The following is a 16314-nucleotide window of genomic DNA, read 5'->3' on the forward strand; positions in this document are numbered from 1 at the left end:
GAATTAGATGATAGATTTGATCAACCCAGCTTGTCTTTAATGGTAGCAATGGAGAACACACTGTTGAATGCAGCAAATAGTTTGGCATATAAAGAGCCAATAACAATTCTTGAAAAGTCACTGTACAACCAATGACTTTGACTTTAGGAAACTGAGGTACCATCTTTCCCTTTTACCGGATACAATCAAAGTAGCTGACCCATCTATCAAGAAAGTAACAGGTATAAGAACACTATATATTGCAACTACGTGGAAAACAAGGTGTTTCCCAGGGGATACACAATAATAACTGATTTGCCATCACATTTTTGTATTATTAGGAGCCATTACCTTGCAGTGCTTATGGGCTAATGATCTAATTCATACATAAAATATATGAGCATCTGAGCAAAACCCATCATATGTTACATTGCTGTAAAAATACATCAGGACACATGGTAGTGTGTTGTGTGGCCAAGGAAAGCCGATTCGTCTGCTACACAACAGACAAAGTATATTGTTTTACAGAAAATATACCACTTTAGTGTGGGTGTTCAAAGGCGCCGCTCGTGGTTTAACTTGCATATTGCCCAGGAAAAGGCAATATCATGGGAAAATGGTTCGCCAATAACTTTGATGACCAGCCAGTTCAAAGAAATGATACGCTTTGACTCATTATATTGAGCCAAGCTTTGTATTGTGTGACTCGTTTTTGTAGTGGTTGCTAAGCTGAGTATATTTGCTAAGATAGGCTAGTTGGTTGTTAGTAAATGACAATGAAAGCACAAAATAATTGTTTGGGCAAATGTGGATTCATATTTCTACCCACTGCGTATCAGCCTTTGAGCAGACCACAGAATGGTAAAACTATTGCTGCTATTCTGAAATAGGTTAGTAACTTATAGTCCTAAGTACTTAATTTAATATAATAACTTATTTATTGTCCCAATAGCAAAGTTAGTTGGCTTAACTTAGTACAAAAATAATGATAATATAAACTCCATCCCACAATCACAGGTTTTCTAACATTATGCATTGAAGCATAGTAATGTATTAATGATGTTTTAACGTATGGATAACATTCTGGTGGCTATTAGCCCACATTATTAAAACCACAATCGATCTTCAGATGCCTCTGTATAAAACAAATGGGGTGAATTCTCATTGGTTCTTTCACCTATTAGGTGAGTGCGCCCGAAATGATATATATCACTTATACCACGATTGCTCGGTATTTGCTGATATTATACACCTGCAGCCCTTGAGCTTTGGGTGTATATATCAACAAATCCCTCGTAGCCATGGTATAACTAAAATGCAATTTTCATGCATTTGTATCCCAGTATAATGCCTGAACACAAATAACCAGTTTTTCTTTGTAACATTCCTTGCAATGGGATGGGACATCTTTCATAGCAAACTTGAGCTAAATTGGTCCTGAGATATGTAACACTATATACTGACAGAAACAAGGTATATTGTAGCACAGACCTTTTGTGATTTAAAAGTACTGAGAGTAATAGTTAAGGGGACATTAAGCAAAATCCGAACATGTGAAACATGCACAATTGAGATAGTCTATTAGAATAGTCACTACAGCAAAAAAAATGTGTACAAGAATACCAGAAAAATATGTTCAGGATTTGAACCAGGGACCTCAACACCTAGACTGCTAAACCCTTTACCACTATTCCATTGCGGTCAGTTGCTCTTCGCACTTATAAACATAAAAGTTATAGCAAAATGTAATTTCATAGATCTATCCATGGAAATTCTGGAACATTCTCATGTGATCAAGATAGTTTACTGGAGCAGTCACCTCACTGTGATTTGTTGTCACATCTACTGGCTAAACTGCTTATGTAAACTATTCGAATTTTCTTGCACGTGTCAGGTAACTATCAAGATACAAACCTTTAGTAATGTAATGGAAATCTGTTTCAATATCGATGATTTATAGCTTGAAAACCAACCATGTATGTATGCACCAAGCACCTTCTGAGATCTCTTTATAGTACAGTCATATACATGCAACGTTCGGCAACTAATACGGAGTAAAATTAGTAAAACATCTCCTTCACAGCTTGGCTGTTTTGAATTAGATATCATTTTCTTGTGTATTTGTGTCTATCTTTTGTATTTTCCTACAGGTAAACAGAAGAACTTGATTTTAAATAGGGTGCAGCCTTCCAAAAATAGGCTATAGTGTGATATCAAAGGTGGTGGCCATTAAATGGCTTCAGAAATACCGTATAGCAAAAAAATTTAGCAAACTGATCATTGGCAGAAATCGGTGAATAATATTTTGTGCATGGCATTACTTTGCCTACACAATTTCATTAAATCTGACAGCGAAGCTTTGTGATGTCTACGGATGAAGTACGTACTACAGTTCAATGTCTTTCATTCGAATCGACACGCTCTTATGCAAACAGATAGTTGTAATAAAAACAACATGCACTCGTTAAGTCAGTAATCAAGACTGATACGTGCGTGGCAAGCGAGGCAAGGCATGTGCATGGGAAGTGAGCTGAATTGCTTGAGCTGAATCGCTCAAGCTGAATTGCTCATCTGCCTGAGCTATTAGTCTAAAACAGCACTGCATTCAATTGGATACTTGCGGAAGACTAACGGTACTCACTGCTGTAACAACATTCACTCACTGACTTGCTCACTGATGAACAGCGTCTACTACAGTTTCAGTGTTTAGAATAATGGCGATTCAAATTTTGGTGAATCCATGCATACTCACCAAATTTGCCAAAAATTTCTCCCACCAAAATTTTCCGCTATGCGGTATTATGTCAATTAATTTGTGATGTAATAAATTATAATATTATTACTTGGTTGCCACCTTTGATATATCGCATCTTTTTTTCATAAAAACCTATTTTTGCACCTTCTTTTATAGTTTGGCTGGTTTGGATTATACTAGGTGAAACTATGCATGCCACGTATGTAATAAATACAAAGTTACATTGTTAATCAGATCAGAAGGCTGTGAAGCAAGGCTCTACCTTATAAAACACATAGATCATCAGATTCAGTTTAGTACAGCAGCATAGTCCAACATATCAAACCTATTGTGCACTTTTTGATAAAAGCACCAAAATTGGTACACATGTAGACTAACTTCTAACGAACATTTTTGGATATGGAGGCGCTTGCAGTTTTGCTCGTGGTAGCCGTAGCAACAATTTATAATATGGATGCCATAATGCATATTATTTAGTTAAATCAGTATCAGTCTTCCATTTTTTTAAAGACAACAGTGAACAAGTGGACAAGAAAACAACTACACAATAACAAGAAAACATGAATTGAGCATGTGCACACAGAGCAAATGGCATCTATTCTAATTGAAGCACTCTGAAGTTCAGTACTTTCTGGTTTAGTTTTTTTAGCGAATGTTCTAAAGTTAGCAGTCCAAGAAAGGTTTGTGTGCATGTTATTTTTATGTATTTAATACAATGCATTACACCATTTTTTATATTAGGCCAGTTTTTGTTTCATTGGACCTAGTTTGGCTTTATCAGTACAGCCATGTCATCCTCCAAGAAGTTTAAACTTACCGACACTTGGGAGATTCAACAGCCAGCTAATACAAACTGGGAACTTTGTATTATATGACAGGAAGTGACAGCAGAGCCCCTTACTTCTCCTTTGCATTCAAAAAGAAAAGACATTGGTAAGGGATATCAATCACTTGCTGAAAATTTGATAAAATTTAATGAGTTGGGAAAGTTACCAATGACCTTGCAGTTAGACAGACTAAATGAAGGGCAAGGTATTGAAGTAGCTATGGTTACCAATAAGGCTAAGTGGCATAAGTCATGTAGGCTCCTCTACAACAACCAAATGTTGCAAAGGGCAGGGAAGAGGGAGCATCAAAGCCCTGAAAGAGATGATACTCCACACAAGAGTAGTAGATCGCAGTCTTCACTTAAGTTTAGTGAGGGACTGTGTTTTTTTTGTAGTCAGAAAGCTGGTAGTGATAGTCTACATGAGGTGACAACACTTCAGGTGGACCACCGTGTGCGTAGAAGTGCTGAACTTACTGGAGACAGTGTGCTCTTGGCCAAACTGAGCTTGTGTGATATGGTAGCTTCGGAAGCTAAGTACCACACTAAGTGCTTGCTGGCTCTTTACAACCATGCAAGGAAGGCACAGACTGTACAAAAACAAACTGCTAGTAAAGATGATGAAATATCAGGAATTGTATTTGCTGAGCTTGTGACGTATATTGAAGAAGTCTGCTTGGAAGCAAGCACCGTGCCAGTTTTTAAACTCGCTGATTTGGCACAACTCTACGTGTCTAGAATGCAACAGCTTGGAGTCATGAGTGACAAAAGAATGCATACAACCCGATTAAAGCAAAGACTTCTTGCTCATTTTCCAGATATGCGAGCTCAAAGTAAGGGAAGAGATGTAATGCTTTTATTTGATAAAGATATTGGTGCTGCACTTGACAAAGCCTGTGAGCAGGACAGTGACAGTGATGCTGTTCATCTTGCACATGCTGCACAAATTGTACGCCGAAACATGTTTGACCCTACACCCTTCACTGGGTCATTTGAAGATAACTGTCAGGAAAAGTCTGTGCCACACTTGCTTCTTTCTCTAGTAAGTATGGTGTTGGAAGGTCCAAGCATCAAGGACCAAAGTCATGATAGTTCCACACCAGCAGCACTTTCCATTTCCCAGATTCTAAAATATAACAGTGTTAAGCACATACGTAAACAGGCTGACACCACTTCAACTGTACGACACAGTTCTACGTAAGAAACACCACTTCCTATCTATATTGGGCTAATGCTACATGCACAAACGCGCAAGAGAGATCTGGTGAACAGGCTGTTCAACCTTGGTCTAAGCATTTCTTATGACCGTGTGTTGTGCCTTTCAGCGGAGTTAGGAAACAGTGTGTGCCAACGCTTTCATATGGAGCAAGTTGTCTGTCCACCAATGTTGATGGGCAACATATTCACAACAGCTGCTGTAGATAATCTTGACCATAATCCCAGTGCTACAACTGCCAAGGACTCATTTCATGGAACTGGTATTTCTTTGTTGCAACATCCCAGTGGTGCTACTGAGGAAGTGCATAGCGGCACTGTCATCATAGGAAGTGATGCTGGCTCAAAAACTGTTGGTTGTCTGCCGCATTTCTATATGGATGTGCCACCTATTACATCCAGTGTGAAAGAGTCAGTGATTCCTGTTGCTGGTGTGCTATCTCTGGAATGGAATACCTACAAGAAGCATGCTGAAGACGAGTACAGATGGCTGGAGAACACAAGGCATGTTTTGGAAGAAAATTCTGCACTTGGTATCTATGAGAACATCTCATGGGCTGCATACCATGCAGAGAATCAGGAATCATGCAATCAAATCATCACACCAACAGCCTTACTCCCTTTATTTCAAGAGAGTGCTCACACAGTTGCAATGATTAGACATTCAATGGATGTGGTGAAGAGTGCTGTTGAGCACCTCAACTCAGGACAGACTCCAGTTATGACGTTTGACCAGCCACTCTTTGCTTTGGCTAAACAGATCCAGTGGAAGTGGCCAGGGAAGTATGGACAGGAGAAGTTTGTGATTATGTTTGGTGGTCTCCACATTGAGATGGCAGCATTGAAGACCATTGGTGACTGGTTGGATAACAGTGGATGGGCACAAGCTCTGGTTCAAGCAGAAATTGCAACAGTAGGAATGGCTGATTCTTTACACAAAGCATCTCATGTTATGCGCACAAGAAGGGCCCACCAAATTACTGCTGCTGCCTTATATATTCTGCAACACCATGCCTATGATCTTTACAGTCTTACCTGCTCCAGAGATAATCAAATTGACTTTGAGGCCTGGTGTGATGAGAGAAAACATCACTGTCAACAATTTCATTATTGGGCAACAACAATGGAGCTAGAGCTTTGGATTCTCACTTATGTGCACTCTCTGAGAGAAGCTAATTTTTCTATGTATCTTGATGCCTTGACGGAACTTGTCCCCTGGTTCTTTGCACTAGACCACACTAACTATGCCCGCTGGATACCAGTGCATTTAAGAGACATGGCTGATCTTCCAAGTACACACCCAGCCGTTTACAGAGAATTCAACAAAGGCCACTTTGTAGCGCAGAAGACCAAGCAAGTTTTCTCAGCAATTTCTATGGACCAAGCACATGAACAAAACAATGCCTGTGTCAAGGGTGATGGGGGTGCAGTCGGTCTCACTGATAATCCAAGTGCTTTGCGGCAGTGGATGATTTCTGGACCAGAAGTTGCCAGAGTAATTGGAGAATTTGAAAGTTCTCAGTTGAAGGAAAGTAGAAAAGTGAATACACGGCACCATGACCAGACAGCAAGTGTACAGAAATCTTTTGCCGAAGATGTTTGTCGTCTAGTGATGGTAATTGAAGAGTTGGGAAACCTATTCGAAGAGAAGAGCCAGGATTTGCTTGTCCTAGATACCAAAGAAATTGCAGATTCTGCTGTAATGAATACCATTTTTAATGCCAAGTATATTGGTCAGGATCAGTTTAAAGCTTTCACAAAGGAATGCTTAATAGACAGGACAAAGTCAATAGATGATACAATTCATCGCAACAAGCTGCCACTGTTTGGCACCCCTGTATCCAAAGCATCCAAAGGAAAGCAACAGCTGAAATCCCTGAAGTGTGATGTTGAACTCTTCTCACGATTATATATTGGCTGTCAGACACGTGATGGAAATCTGGAAGCATTTTTCCGACATGAAAATCAAGCATGTCCTCCATCACTTTCTGTTACAGGAAAACTTTACCTAGGTACCAAAAGTGATATGCTGGTGTGTCTGGATGGTCTTTCTGAGGCACAGTATGAAGCACCCATAGTCTCTTTTGTAGTCATTGATGGAGCTGCTGTTGTTCAGATGCTGAAGCCAGGTACTGCAGAGACATTTGAGCAATATGCTCATCAGGTCTTTCTTCCTTACTTATCTGGACAACTTCAACACGTATCACGGCTAGATCTGGTATGGGACAGCTATGCGGTGGACTCCCTCAAAGCAACAGCCAGGGCAAAACGTGGAAAAGGAGTACGTCAACGTGTTGCTAATTCTGCACCAATACCCAGAAACTGGAAAAAATTTTAGCGTGTGGACCTCAACAAGAAAGAACTCTTTAGTTTCCTTTCAAAAGCACTTATTAAAGTATGCAAACATGATGGAAAAGAACTGGTTGTAACAGATGGGGATCAGGTTTTGTGTGTGCCACACCAACTGGATGCTCACTTAATTGCTCCTTGTAGTCACGAAGAGGCTGACAGTCGTATGATGCTTCATGTAGCCCATGCTGCACAACAGGGCCATCACCAAATGCTAGTGCGTACTGTTGATACTGATGTTGTGGTGTTGGCGGTGATGGTGGCTGAAACACTACTAGCTAATGATGAAATTTGGATAGCCTTTGGGGCAGGTAAAAATTTCCGATATTTGGCAGCTCATCAAATAGCAGCTCGTCTGGGATCAGATAAGTCACGTGCCCTTCCAATGTTCCATGCCCTAACTGGATGTGACACTGTGTCAGCATTTGTTGGACATGGCAAGAAAACTGCATGGGCTGCATAGAATGCATTCCCAGAGCTTACAAATGCACTGTTGGATCTGGCACATGCACCTACTGAAGTTTCAGAACAAAGTATGCATGCAATTGAAAGGTTTGTCATACTTCTATATGACCGAACGAGCACCTGCACTGAAGTAAACCAGGCCAGGAAGAAACTCTTTGCGTAGACATCATCTGTGCAGAGAATTCCACCTACACGTGCTGCTCTAGAGCAGCATGTAAAGCGAGCAGCCTTTCAAGGTGGACATGTCTGGGGTCAAGCACTTGCTCCAGACCCTGTTCTTCCTTCTCCAAGTACTTGGGGTTGGATCAAGACAGATAATGGCCTATATGAACCACATTGGACCACACTTCCCGAAGCATCCAAAATCTGCTATGAATTGATCAGTTGTGGCTGCAAAAAAGGATGTCGTACCAACTGCAAATGTAAAAAGGCTGGTCTCCAATGCACTGCTCTCTGCAAGTGTGAAGGGGAATGTCCAATAAACTAAACTAAGATCATTTTCAGCACAAACCAATACATATATTATACTGTGTATTATTATTCTCATGCCTATAGTGCACTGAATATACGAACAGTAAATATGACTAGTATTGTATTTTCACTTCAGTAAGGATCAAGTGTTAGTTTCTTTGGAGGAAATACAGTTATTTTGCACACAATTGTTGCCAACAACTTTTCTTTGGGAGTACTGAATCTTTAACAGTGGTTTGAGACTAGTTATATAGCTGCCATTTTTATACAGCGTTGCTATGGCTACCATGAGCAAAACTGTGAGCGCCTCCATATCCAAAAATGTTCATTAGGTGTTAGTCTACATGTGTACCAATTTTGGTGCTTTTATCAAAAAGTGCACAATACTTTTGGTATGCTGCTGTACTATACAAACAAATCACCCTGTAGAAAGATCAGCTAGAAGAAGTTACCTTGTAGAGAGTTCAGCTACAAAGAAACCACCATGTAGAGTGTTCAGCTGCAAACAAATCACCTGTAGAGAGTTCAGCTAGAAACAAGTCACCTTGTAGAGAGATCAGCTAGAAACAAGTCACCCTGTAGAGAGTTCAGCTAGAAGAAGTCACATTGTAGAGAGTTCAGCTACAAAGAAACTACCATGTAGAGAGTTCAGCTGCAAACAAACACCCTGTAGAGAACTCAGCTACAAACAAATCACTCTGTAGAGAGTTCAGCTAGAAGAAGTCACCTTGTAGAGAGATCAGCTAGAAACAAGTCACCCTGTAGAGAGTTCAGCTAGAAGAAGTCACATTGTAGAGAGTTCAGCTACAAAGAAACTACCATGTAGAGAGTTCAGCTGCAAACAAACACCCTGTAGAGAACTCAGCTACAAACAAATCGCCCTGTAGATAGATCAGCTAGAAGAAGTTACCTTGTAGGGAGTTCAGCTACAAACAAATCACCCTGTAGAGAGTTCAGCTACAAAGAAATCATCATGTAGAGAGTTCAGCTGCAAACAAATCATCCTGTAGAGAGTTCAGCTTTGAAAATATCACCCTGTAGAGAGTTCAGCTAGAAGAAGTCACCTATTAGAGAATTCAGCTACAAAGCAACCACCATGTAGAGAATTCAGCTACAAACAAATCACCCTGTAGCAAGATCAGCTAGAAGAAGTTACCTTGTAGAGAGTTCAGCTACAAAGAAACCACCATGTAGAGAGTTCAACTGCAAACAAATCACCTGTAGAGAGTTCAGCTAGAAACAAGTCACCCTGTAGAGAGATCATCTAGAAGAAGTCACCATGTAGAGAGTTCAGCTACAAAGAAACCACCATGTAGAGAGTTCAGCTGCAAACAAATCAGCCTGTACAGAGTTCAGATACAAACAAATCACAGATCAGCTGGAAACAAGTCGCATTGTAGAGAGATCAGGTAGTATAAGTTACCTTGTAGAGAGTTCAGCTACAAAGAAACCACCATGTAGAGAGTTTAGCTGCAAACAAATCACCCAGTAGAAAGTTCAGCTATGAACAGATCACCCTGTTGAGAGTTCAGTTAGAAACAAGTCATCCTGTAGAGAGATCACCTAGAAGGATCACCTTGTAGAGAGTTCAGCTACAAACAAATCACCTGTAGAGAGTTCAGCTACAAACAAATCGCCCTGTAGATAGATCAGCTAGAAGAAGTTACCTTGTAGGGAGTTCAGCTACAAACAAATCACCTGTAGAGAGTTCAGCTACAAACAAATCGCCCTGTAGATAGATCAGCTAGAAGAAGTTACCTTGTAGGGAGTTCAGCTACAAACAAATCACCCTGTAGAGAGTTCAGCTACAAAGAAATCATCATGTAGAGAGTTCAGCTGCAAACAAATCATCCTGTAGAGAGTTCAGCTATGAAAAGATCACACTGTAGAGAGTTCAGCTAGAAGAAGTCACCTTTTAGAGAGTTCAGCTACAAAGCAACCACCATGTAGAGAGTTCAGCTGCAAATACATCACCCTGTAGAGAATTCAGCTACAAACAAATCGTCCTGTAGAGAGACCAGCTAGAAACAAGTCACCCTGTAGACAGATCAGCTAGAAGAAGTTACCTTGTAGAGAGTTCAGCTGCAAACAAATCACCCTGTAGAGAATTCAACTACAAACAGATAACCCTGCAGAGAGTTCAGCTAGAGTCAAGTCACCCGTTAGAGAGAATCCTGTAAAGAGTTCATCTACGTACAAGCAGATCACCCTGTAGAGATTTCAGCTACATTTCAAGTCACCCAGTAGAGAGATCAGCTGCAAATTATCCTGTGGGGATTAATTGACATGTAATAAATATATACTCTCTTTTTATATTATGAACTCTTGATATATGCATTATATATATAATTTGTACATTTACTGATAAAATCAGAATGAGTTAAAGTGTTTATAAAATCTGCTTCATCTTTTTCTTTTTCCTGTGGTAAAGAAAAATATATAGTTTAAAAAGCCCCAAAGCTGGCCATAGGCCAGCTTTGGGGTATACAAATACAAAAAGAAGTGAAATCTAATCAAAAACAGCCAAGCTGTAAAAAAAGGAGTGTGGCCCTTGAAAAGGCTATGGTGAAAAAAGATGTGAAATCCAAGGTGGCGGCCAAGAAATGGCTGTGATGGTAGGTTAATGGTAAAAATTTTAATAACGACAATTTAGGTGAATATTTTGCCAAGACCAAGCGGCACAAAAATTCACCTGAATTGTCGTTATTAAAATTTTTACCATTAACCTACCATCACAGCCATTTCTTGGCCGCCACCTTGGATTTCACATCTTTTTTCACAATAGCCTTTTCAAGGGCCGCACTCCTTTTTTTACAGCTTGGCTGTTTTTGATTAGATTCTCTTATCTGAACACTTTTACCATTGCCTGAGACACATTGGGATTAGGATAACCAAGGTTCCACTGTAGTTAGATATAGTGAAATCCACTTCATAGCTGATTTACATTGCACAAGCTTTTGCTATGTCACACACCCTTATCTTCTCTAGTTTAAAAAGTCCTAATTTTTTCTTGTACTTGTTTGTGGACTTTTTTTGCAAGTTCATGACCACTAAATAGCCAGCCTTTCACAAAACTAGACACACCATTATTCAGAGAGTTAATCACAGCACTATATACTAGATTATGATATATACAATAACAACTGATTAGTGGGCATGGCTTTACATAAGTCTGCAGAAAATAACGGATGTGAATTCGTGCATACCGCAGGCAGGCAGGCAGGCAGGCAGGCAGGCAGGCAGGCAGGCAGGCAGGCAGGCAGGCAGGCAGGCAGGCAGGCAGGCAGGCAGGCAGGCAGGCAGGCAGGCAGGCAGGCAGGCAGGCAGGCAGGCAGGCATTAGAAAATTCTGTTGAATAATTAAAAAGAAAATCTGTAGCAATTTGACAGAAATGTTTTAGGGTCGATCTGAAGAAACTTGGGCTTGACTTTACCCAACCAATACTGTCATGCTGTTATGAGAAAAAATCGAGACAGGTTTTTTGGGTTCTATTATATCACAGGCCACGCCCACACATTTGCTTTTCCTACTAGACAGTACTATCGTACTATATGATACAAAGCTCTGTTGAAATACTCTAATAGAACACACACTTGTATTCAAAATACTCTAATAGAATGATCATTTTCAATTTCAGATAAACAAGGGTATGGATAAATGAGGGTCAGATAATTGAGGGTTTACTATATACAGAATATTAATTTAGTTTTCTTTAGTTTATACCATATAACAACATTGGTGAAACTAATATTTGGTGATTTGTTATAAAATTGAAGTTGGTGAGATTTTAAGTTGGCAAAATGCTCTGATTATAAAATTAGCAGTGTACCGTTGCTATGAGGTTTACATGGTGTAGGCTGACAGAAGGACAAAGTGTTGTGGATTCAGTTACTGAATGCATCTGGCCGAGTCTCTTTCATCAGAGGCATACTGAGTGGGGTTTCCAGGGGTTCCTCATTGGATTTTACACACTACAAGAAATTGAAACTTCAGGTTTCCAGAATGTGGAATCTATCACAGAACAGGACACATTTCAAGCTTTAAGTTATATAATAGTTTCTCACATGATTGCAACATTGTTCTGAATTATGATTCTGGTTAAAACATCAAGATACTCTAATAAAGCAGTCAAGCAATATAAACTACTCTAATATAACACTCACTTAGTTGTAGTGGAAACCTCTTTTCAAAATCCCTGCACCTGCTTTCATAATTGAAACTGGGTCGGGTTATCTGGGTCTGACCCACTTTATGGAATATCTGGGTCCTGTTGCAGCCTGGTTTCTTTCATGGGATACACCCATTTGTGTTTCTGTCTGTAGGCATATGTAGAGCTTCACCCATATATCAGTGACTGTATATGAATCCATGTCTGTTGCTGTCTACAAGTTAATGTAGAGCCATGCCCATTAACCAGTACAAGTTCTAGTCTAGTTTACAGCAGGTACAGGTAGCTTCTGTCATGAGCCACACCCATTTGCATATATGGAGCCATGTTAATTCATCAGTGAGGTGTGTTTATGTAATATCCATGAAGCCACATTTGGTTTATTACTGTGATTAAAAGCTTGAACACAAGGTATGAAAACACTATTGACAAATTTTAAATCTGGCAGTTTGGTGACAAATCACTTAATTTAGTTTATCACAAAATTTTGTTAGTTTATATAGTAAGTATATGGCTACTGGTTACCATAACAACTAATCAGTACAGCAAATGTAGTTTACCAAACAATACAATAACATGTTGTTGTGCTTCTCCTTATACAAATTATTGTCAGTCACTACCTGTCACATCAAGAAATACATCATGTAGATATTGCTGTTATAACATTCCTAGGGCAGGTCTGTCTGACAGGATTACTGTAGGACGGTAATAGTACTGTGGCAGGTACATAATTTCAATTTACAGGTCTGTCACAGTCATGTACCATGTATCTAGGGATGAGCCTATTTTGCTTTTTTTCCACCTATTTTTCTTTCCAGCTATTCTTTTATTTCTTACCTATTTCGCTAAATATTTTTCTATTTCGCTGAGCATCATTAAAAATTAATTACAATATCTCAAGCTTACAAGCATGTGTGACTATTCTATTAGAATATTATTTACGCAGTGACTGCTCTATTAGAGTATCTTGATCTTCAGTCACCATTTCCTGTGAGCATATGCTGTCCTAATACTATGTGTGACTGTTCTATTAGAGTATCTCAATCTTTAGTCACTATTTCCTGTGAGCATATGTTGTTCTAATACTATGGGTGACTGTTCTATTAGAGTATCTCAATCTTTAGTCACCATTTCCTGTGAGCATATGTTGTCCTAATACTATGTGTGACTGTTCTATTAGAGTATCTCAACCTTTTTCATACAAAATGTGCTAAGTTGCTATTCCTAGGTGCCCATTTTTCCAGCATTTTGCTCTTTGTTTTTACCAACATATTTTTCCAAAAATTTTGCCAGCAAAATCGGCACATTCCTAAGTGTATCCTGTAAAACAGTTTTGGAATACAAATATAATTAGTTGCTATGGTAACCACTGTTGCCACTGGTTACTGTATTGTTTAGTCAGATTCTATGAACGTAGCCAAACTGGCTGTTCAGCAATGTTTAGTGAAGAAACACATGTTGTGTAGGGAAATGAGCAACTAATCAAGCTAATATAAACAATTAGCAAGCTGTTATGTATGTAAACAAACACCTGTCGAATGTTAACAGCTAAACAAAACTGTGATAAACAAAACTCCATGTGATAAAATATGTGGCAAATTTTAATACTGTGAGTACCCAAAACGCACTATTAAAGCCCTCATGATAAAAACCTGCTATACGGTAAGTAATTTCACATTGATTGTGAATACAGAAAGGCTACCATGTTATCCCTGTGCTACTATTCTTCCATCATGTCATTCAACTTTGTTTCCATAGCTTCATTTCAGTGATGCCAGTAATGTGATGTACTCAAACACTGTATAATGTCCTAATAAGGAATTTTATAAAGCTATTTTTATAGTGCATGGCAGCCATGTTTGAATTTTGCTATTTACGGAGTTACATGTTCCCTTGTCCATACGATGTGATATGCTCTTGCTCATGTGCCACACCATCTTTCTATTATATTAAAGGTTTCATTTTATATTTATAATCTTACTAACAAGTGAACTTTTCATTGTGGGATTCAAAATGGAGCAACATTTACAAGACTGTATTAGTTAGTACTGGCCTGGTACAGGACTAAACAGTACACCTCAAAATAAATGAATCTTTACATGACTACAATAAGATTTGAATATTTCACAGGCTTGTTACCAGTTTACAATACAGGCCTATCATACTCAATAGAACAGGTTAAAGGCCTGCTGACATTTATAAATGAGTAATTCCATGTCTGTACCAGGACTAAATTTATTGCAGCCATACAACAGCTACATCACTGCGTGTATGACAATGTTAGAATTGTTTAGATAATGAAAATACATAATAGTGATTTGAAAACTGTACCACAACGTTAAGTCAAATAAAATCACAAAATACATAAGAGTGATTCACGTCACAAGATTATGCCAAATAAAATCTCCCAAGATCATTACTATCACATGATCTACTGATACATGTAGTAATATCCCATATTTGCACATTATTAGTTGCCATGACAATACTTATATGTATATAATACATATCCATATGCATTGTAAATATACATTGTAATGGTTGTCCTGGTAACTTGTCTTCTCTTACAGGACTCACCAGAGTTTTCACTAGCCCTACAAAGTGGACGATATCAACTAAACTGGACAACCTGTAGTCCATTACCAACTGCAATGTACTGGGCAAATGCTACTGTAATCAAATCAGTTATGTATATTGGGGGAGGACCCTGTCCTGATCGTACTAAAGAAGAAAATGTATATGCTTATCATTTAGAAGAAGACAGATGGGATAGCTTACCACCACTCCAACAATATCTTGGTGTTCCAGTCAACATCACTGACAAGTTGACCATCATTAGTGGATATGACACTGCTACCCGCAAAACTACTAATAAAGTGACAACATTCACTGACAACAGTTGGAGAAATGATATATTCCCAAACCTGCTAATAGCAAGATTACAGCCTGCTGTTGTACCCCACCAGTCATATATCATTGTGGTTGGTGGTAAAGGTGATGATGATACTGTACTGGATACCATAGAAGTACTAGATATTAACACATTACAATGGAGGATTGTGAACACTCACCTCCCCCAGCCAATGTATGCTCCAACTGCCACCATGTGTGGTGAATCATTAGTGATTGTTGGATTTCATACTGCAGATAACCTGCGTTCCAATAAAACATTCCTAATTGACATTAATGAAATAATCAGTAAACAACAACTTACAACTTCAACTGGTGAAGACAACAAGTGGAGCAGATTAGCTGATCCTCCATACCGGAAGACAACTCTCATTCCAAATAGTTCTCCTCCTGTTATTATAGGGGGTAGTAAACAAGGCAAGACAACCAATGACATTACCTTATATGATGATGTTACAAAGAGTTGGAGGAGAGTATCTTCCATACCTACAAACTGTGCATACCCTACAGTAACAATCATCAATAATGTGATAATAGTGGCTGGTGGATGTGTTGACATTAAGACTAGAGAGACTGCTGATGCTACTAGCCTGACCAGTGTTGTTATGGGACATCTTGAAGAGATTAATTAAATAGTTTAGTTTTATCACAATTTTATTGAATATCTTTTAGCTAATCAGTGATTATTTATTTGTGGTTCATGTTTACAAATTTGTAATAAATATTTAATTACTGTCAATTAAACATGTTACATGTACCTCACTTGACACTATACAGTAAATACTTTCTGGAGGTGTACTAATTATCTATAACACTTTCATGTTATATTACATTAACACTGTTAGTGTTAGTAACACATGTACATCACTACTGGTAATGGTCACCACATGTAAAGCCATAACAACAGGTTTACTGTTGTCATGACAACAGTCACAGGTGATGTAATGGGATGGTTTATACTAATTAACACTACACTGATCTGTCACAAACAGCTGTTAAGGTACAACAATTGTATACATGGGGTCTACTGTAGTTCATGTTGAATTGCTTTCTGAGAAATATGACAAGTGAGATTTTTCTCAAGGTTTGGTGATAGAAGTGAATATACATTATTATTATTATTATTATTTGTTAATTGGTATAAGGAAGACAAAGTCTTATAAAAACCAATCTCAA

The 16314-nt window shown here is 38.7% G+C and overlaps 1 protein-coding gene across 1 annotated transcript in view; it reads left to right on the forward strand.

The window, feature by feature from the left end:
- LOC136257832 (uncharacterized) overlaps positions 1-16027 on the forward strand; it is a 101632-nt gene extending 85605 nt beyond the window's left edge. Inside the window, exon 15 of the mRNA XM_066051131.1 lies at positions 14799-16027. Within this exon, the coding sequence (XP_065907203.1) occupies positions 14799-15770 (972 nt within the window). The 3' untranslated portion in view covers positions 15771-16027. The remainder of the gene's footprint in view (positions 1-14798) is intronic.
- The last annotated feature ends 287 nt before the right edge of the window (positions 16028-16314 follow it).

Source organism: Dysidea avara, chromosome 6 (genome assembly GCF_963678975.1).
Source record: "Dysidea avara chromosome 6, odDysAvar1.4, whole genome shotgun sequence".
Classification (NCBI taxonomy): domain Eukaryota; kingdom Metazoa; phylum Porifera; class Demospongiae; order Dictyoceratida; family Dysideidae; genus Dysidea; species Dysidea avara.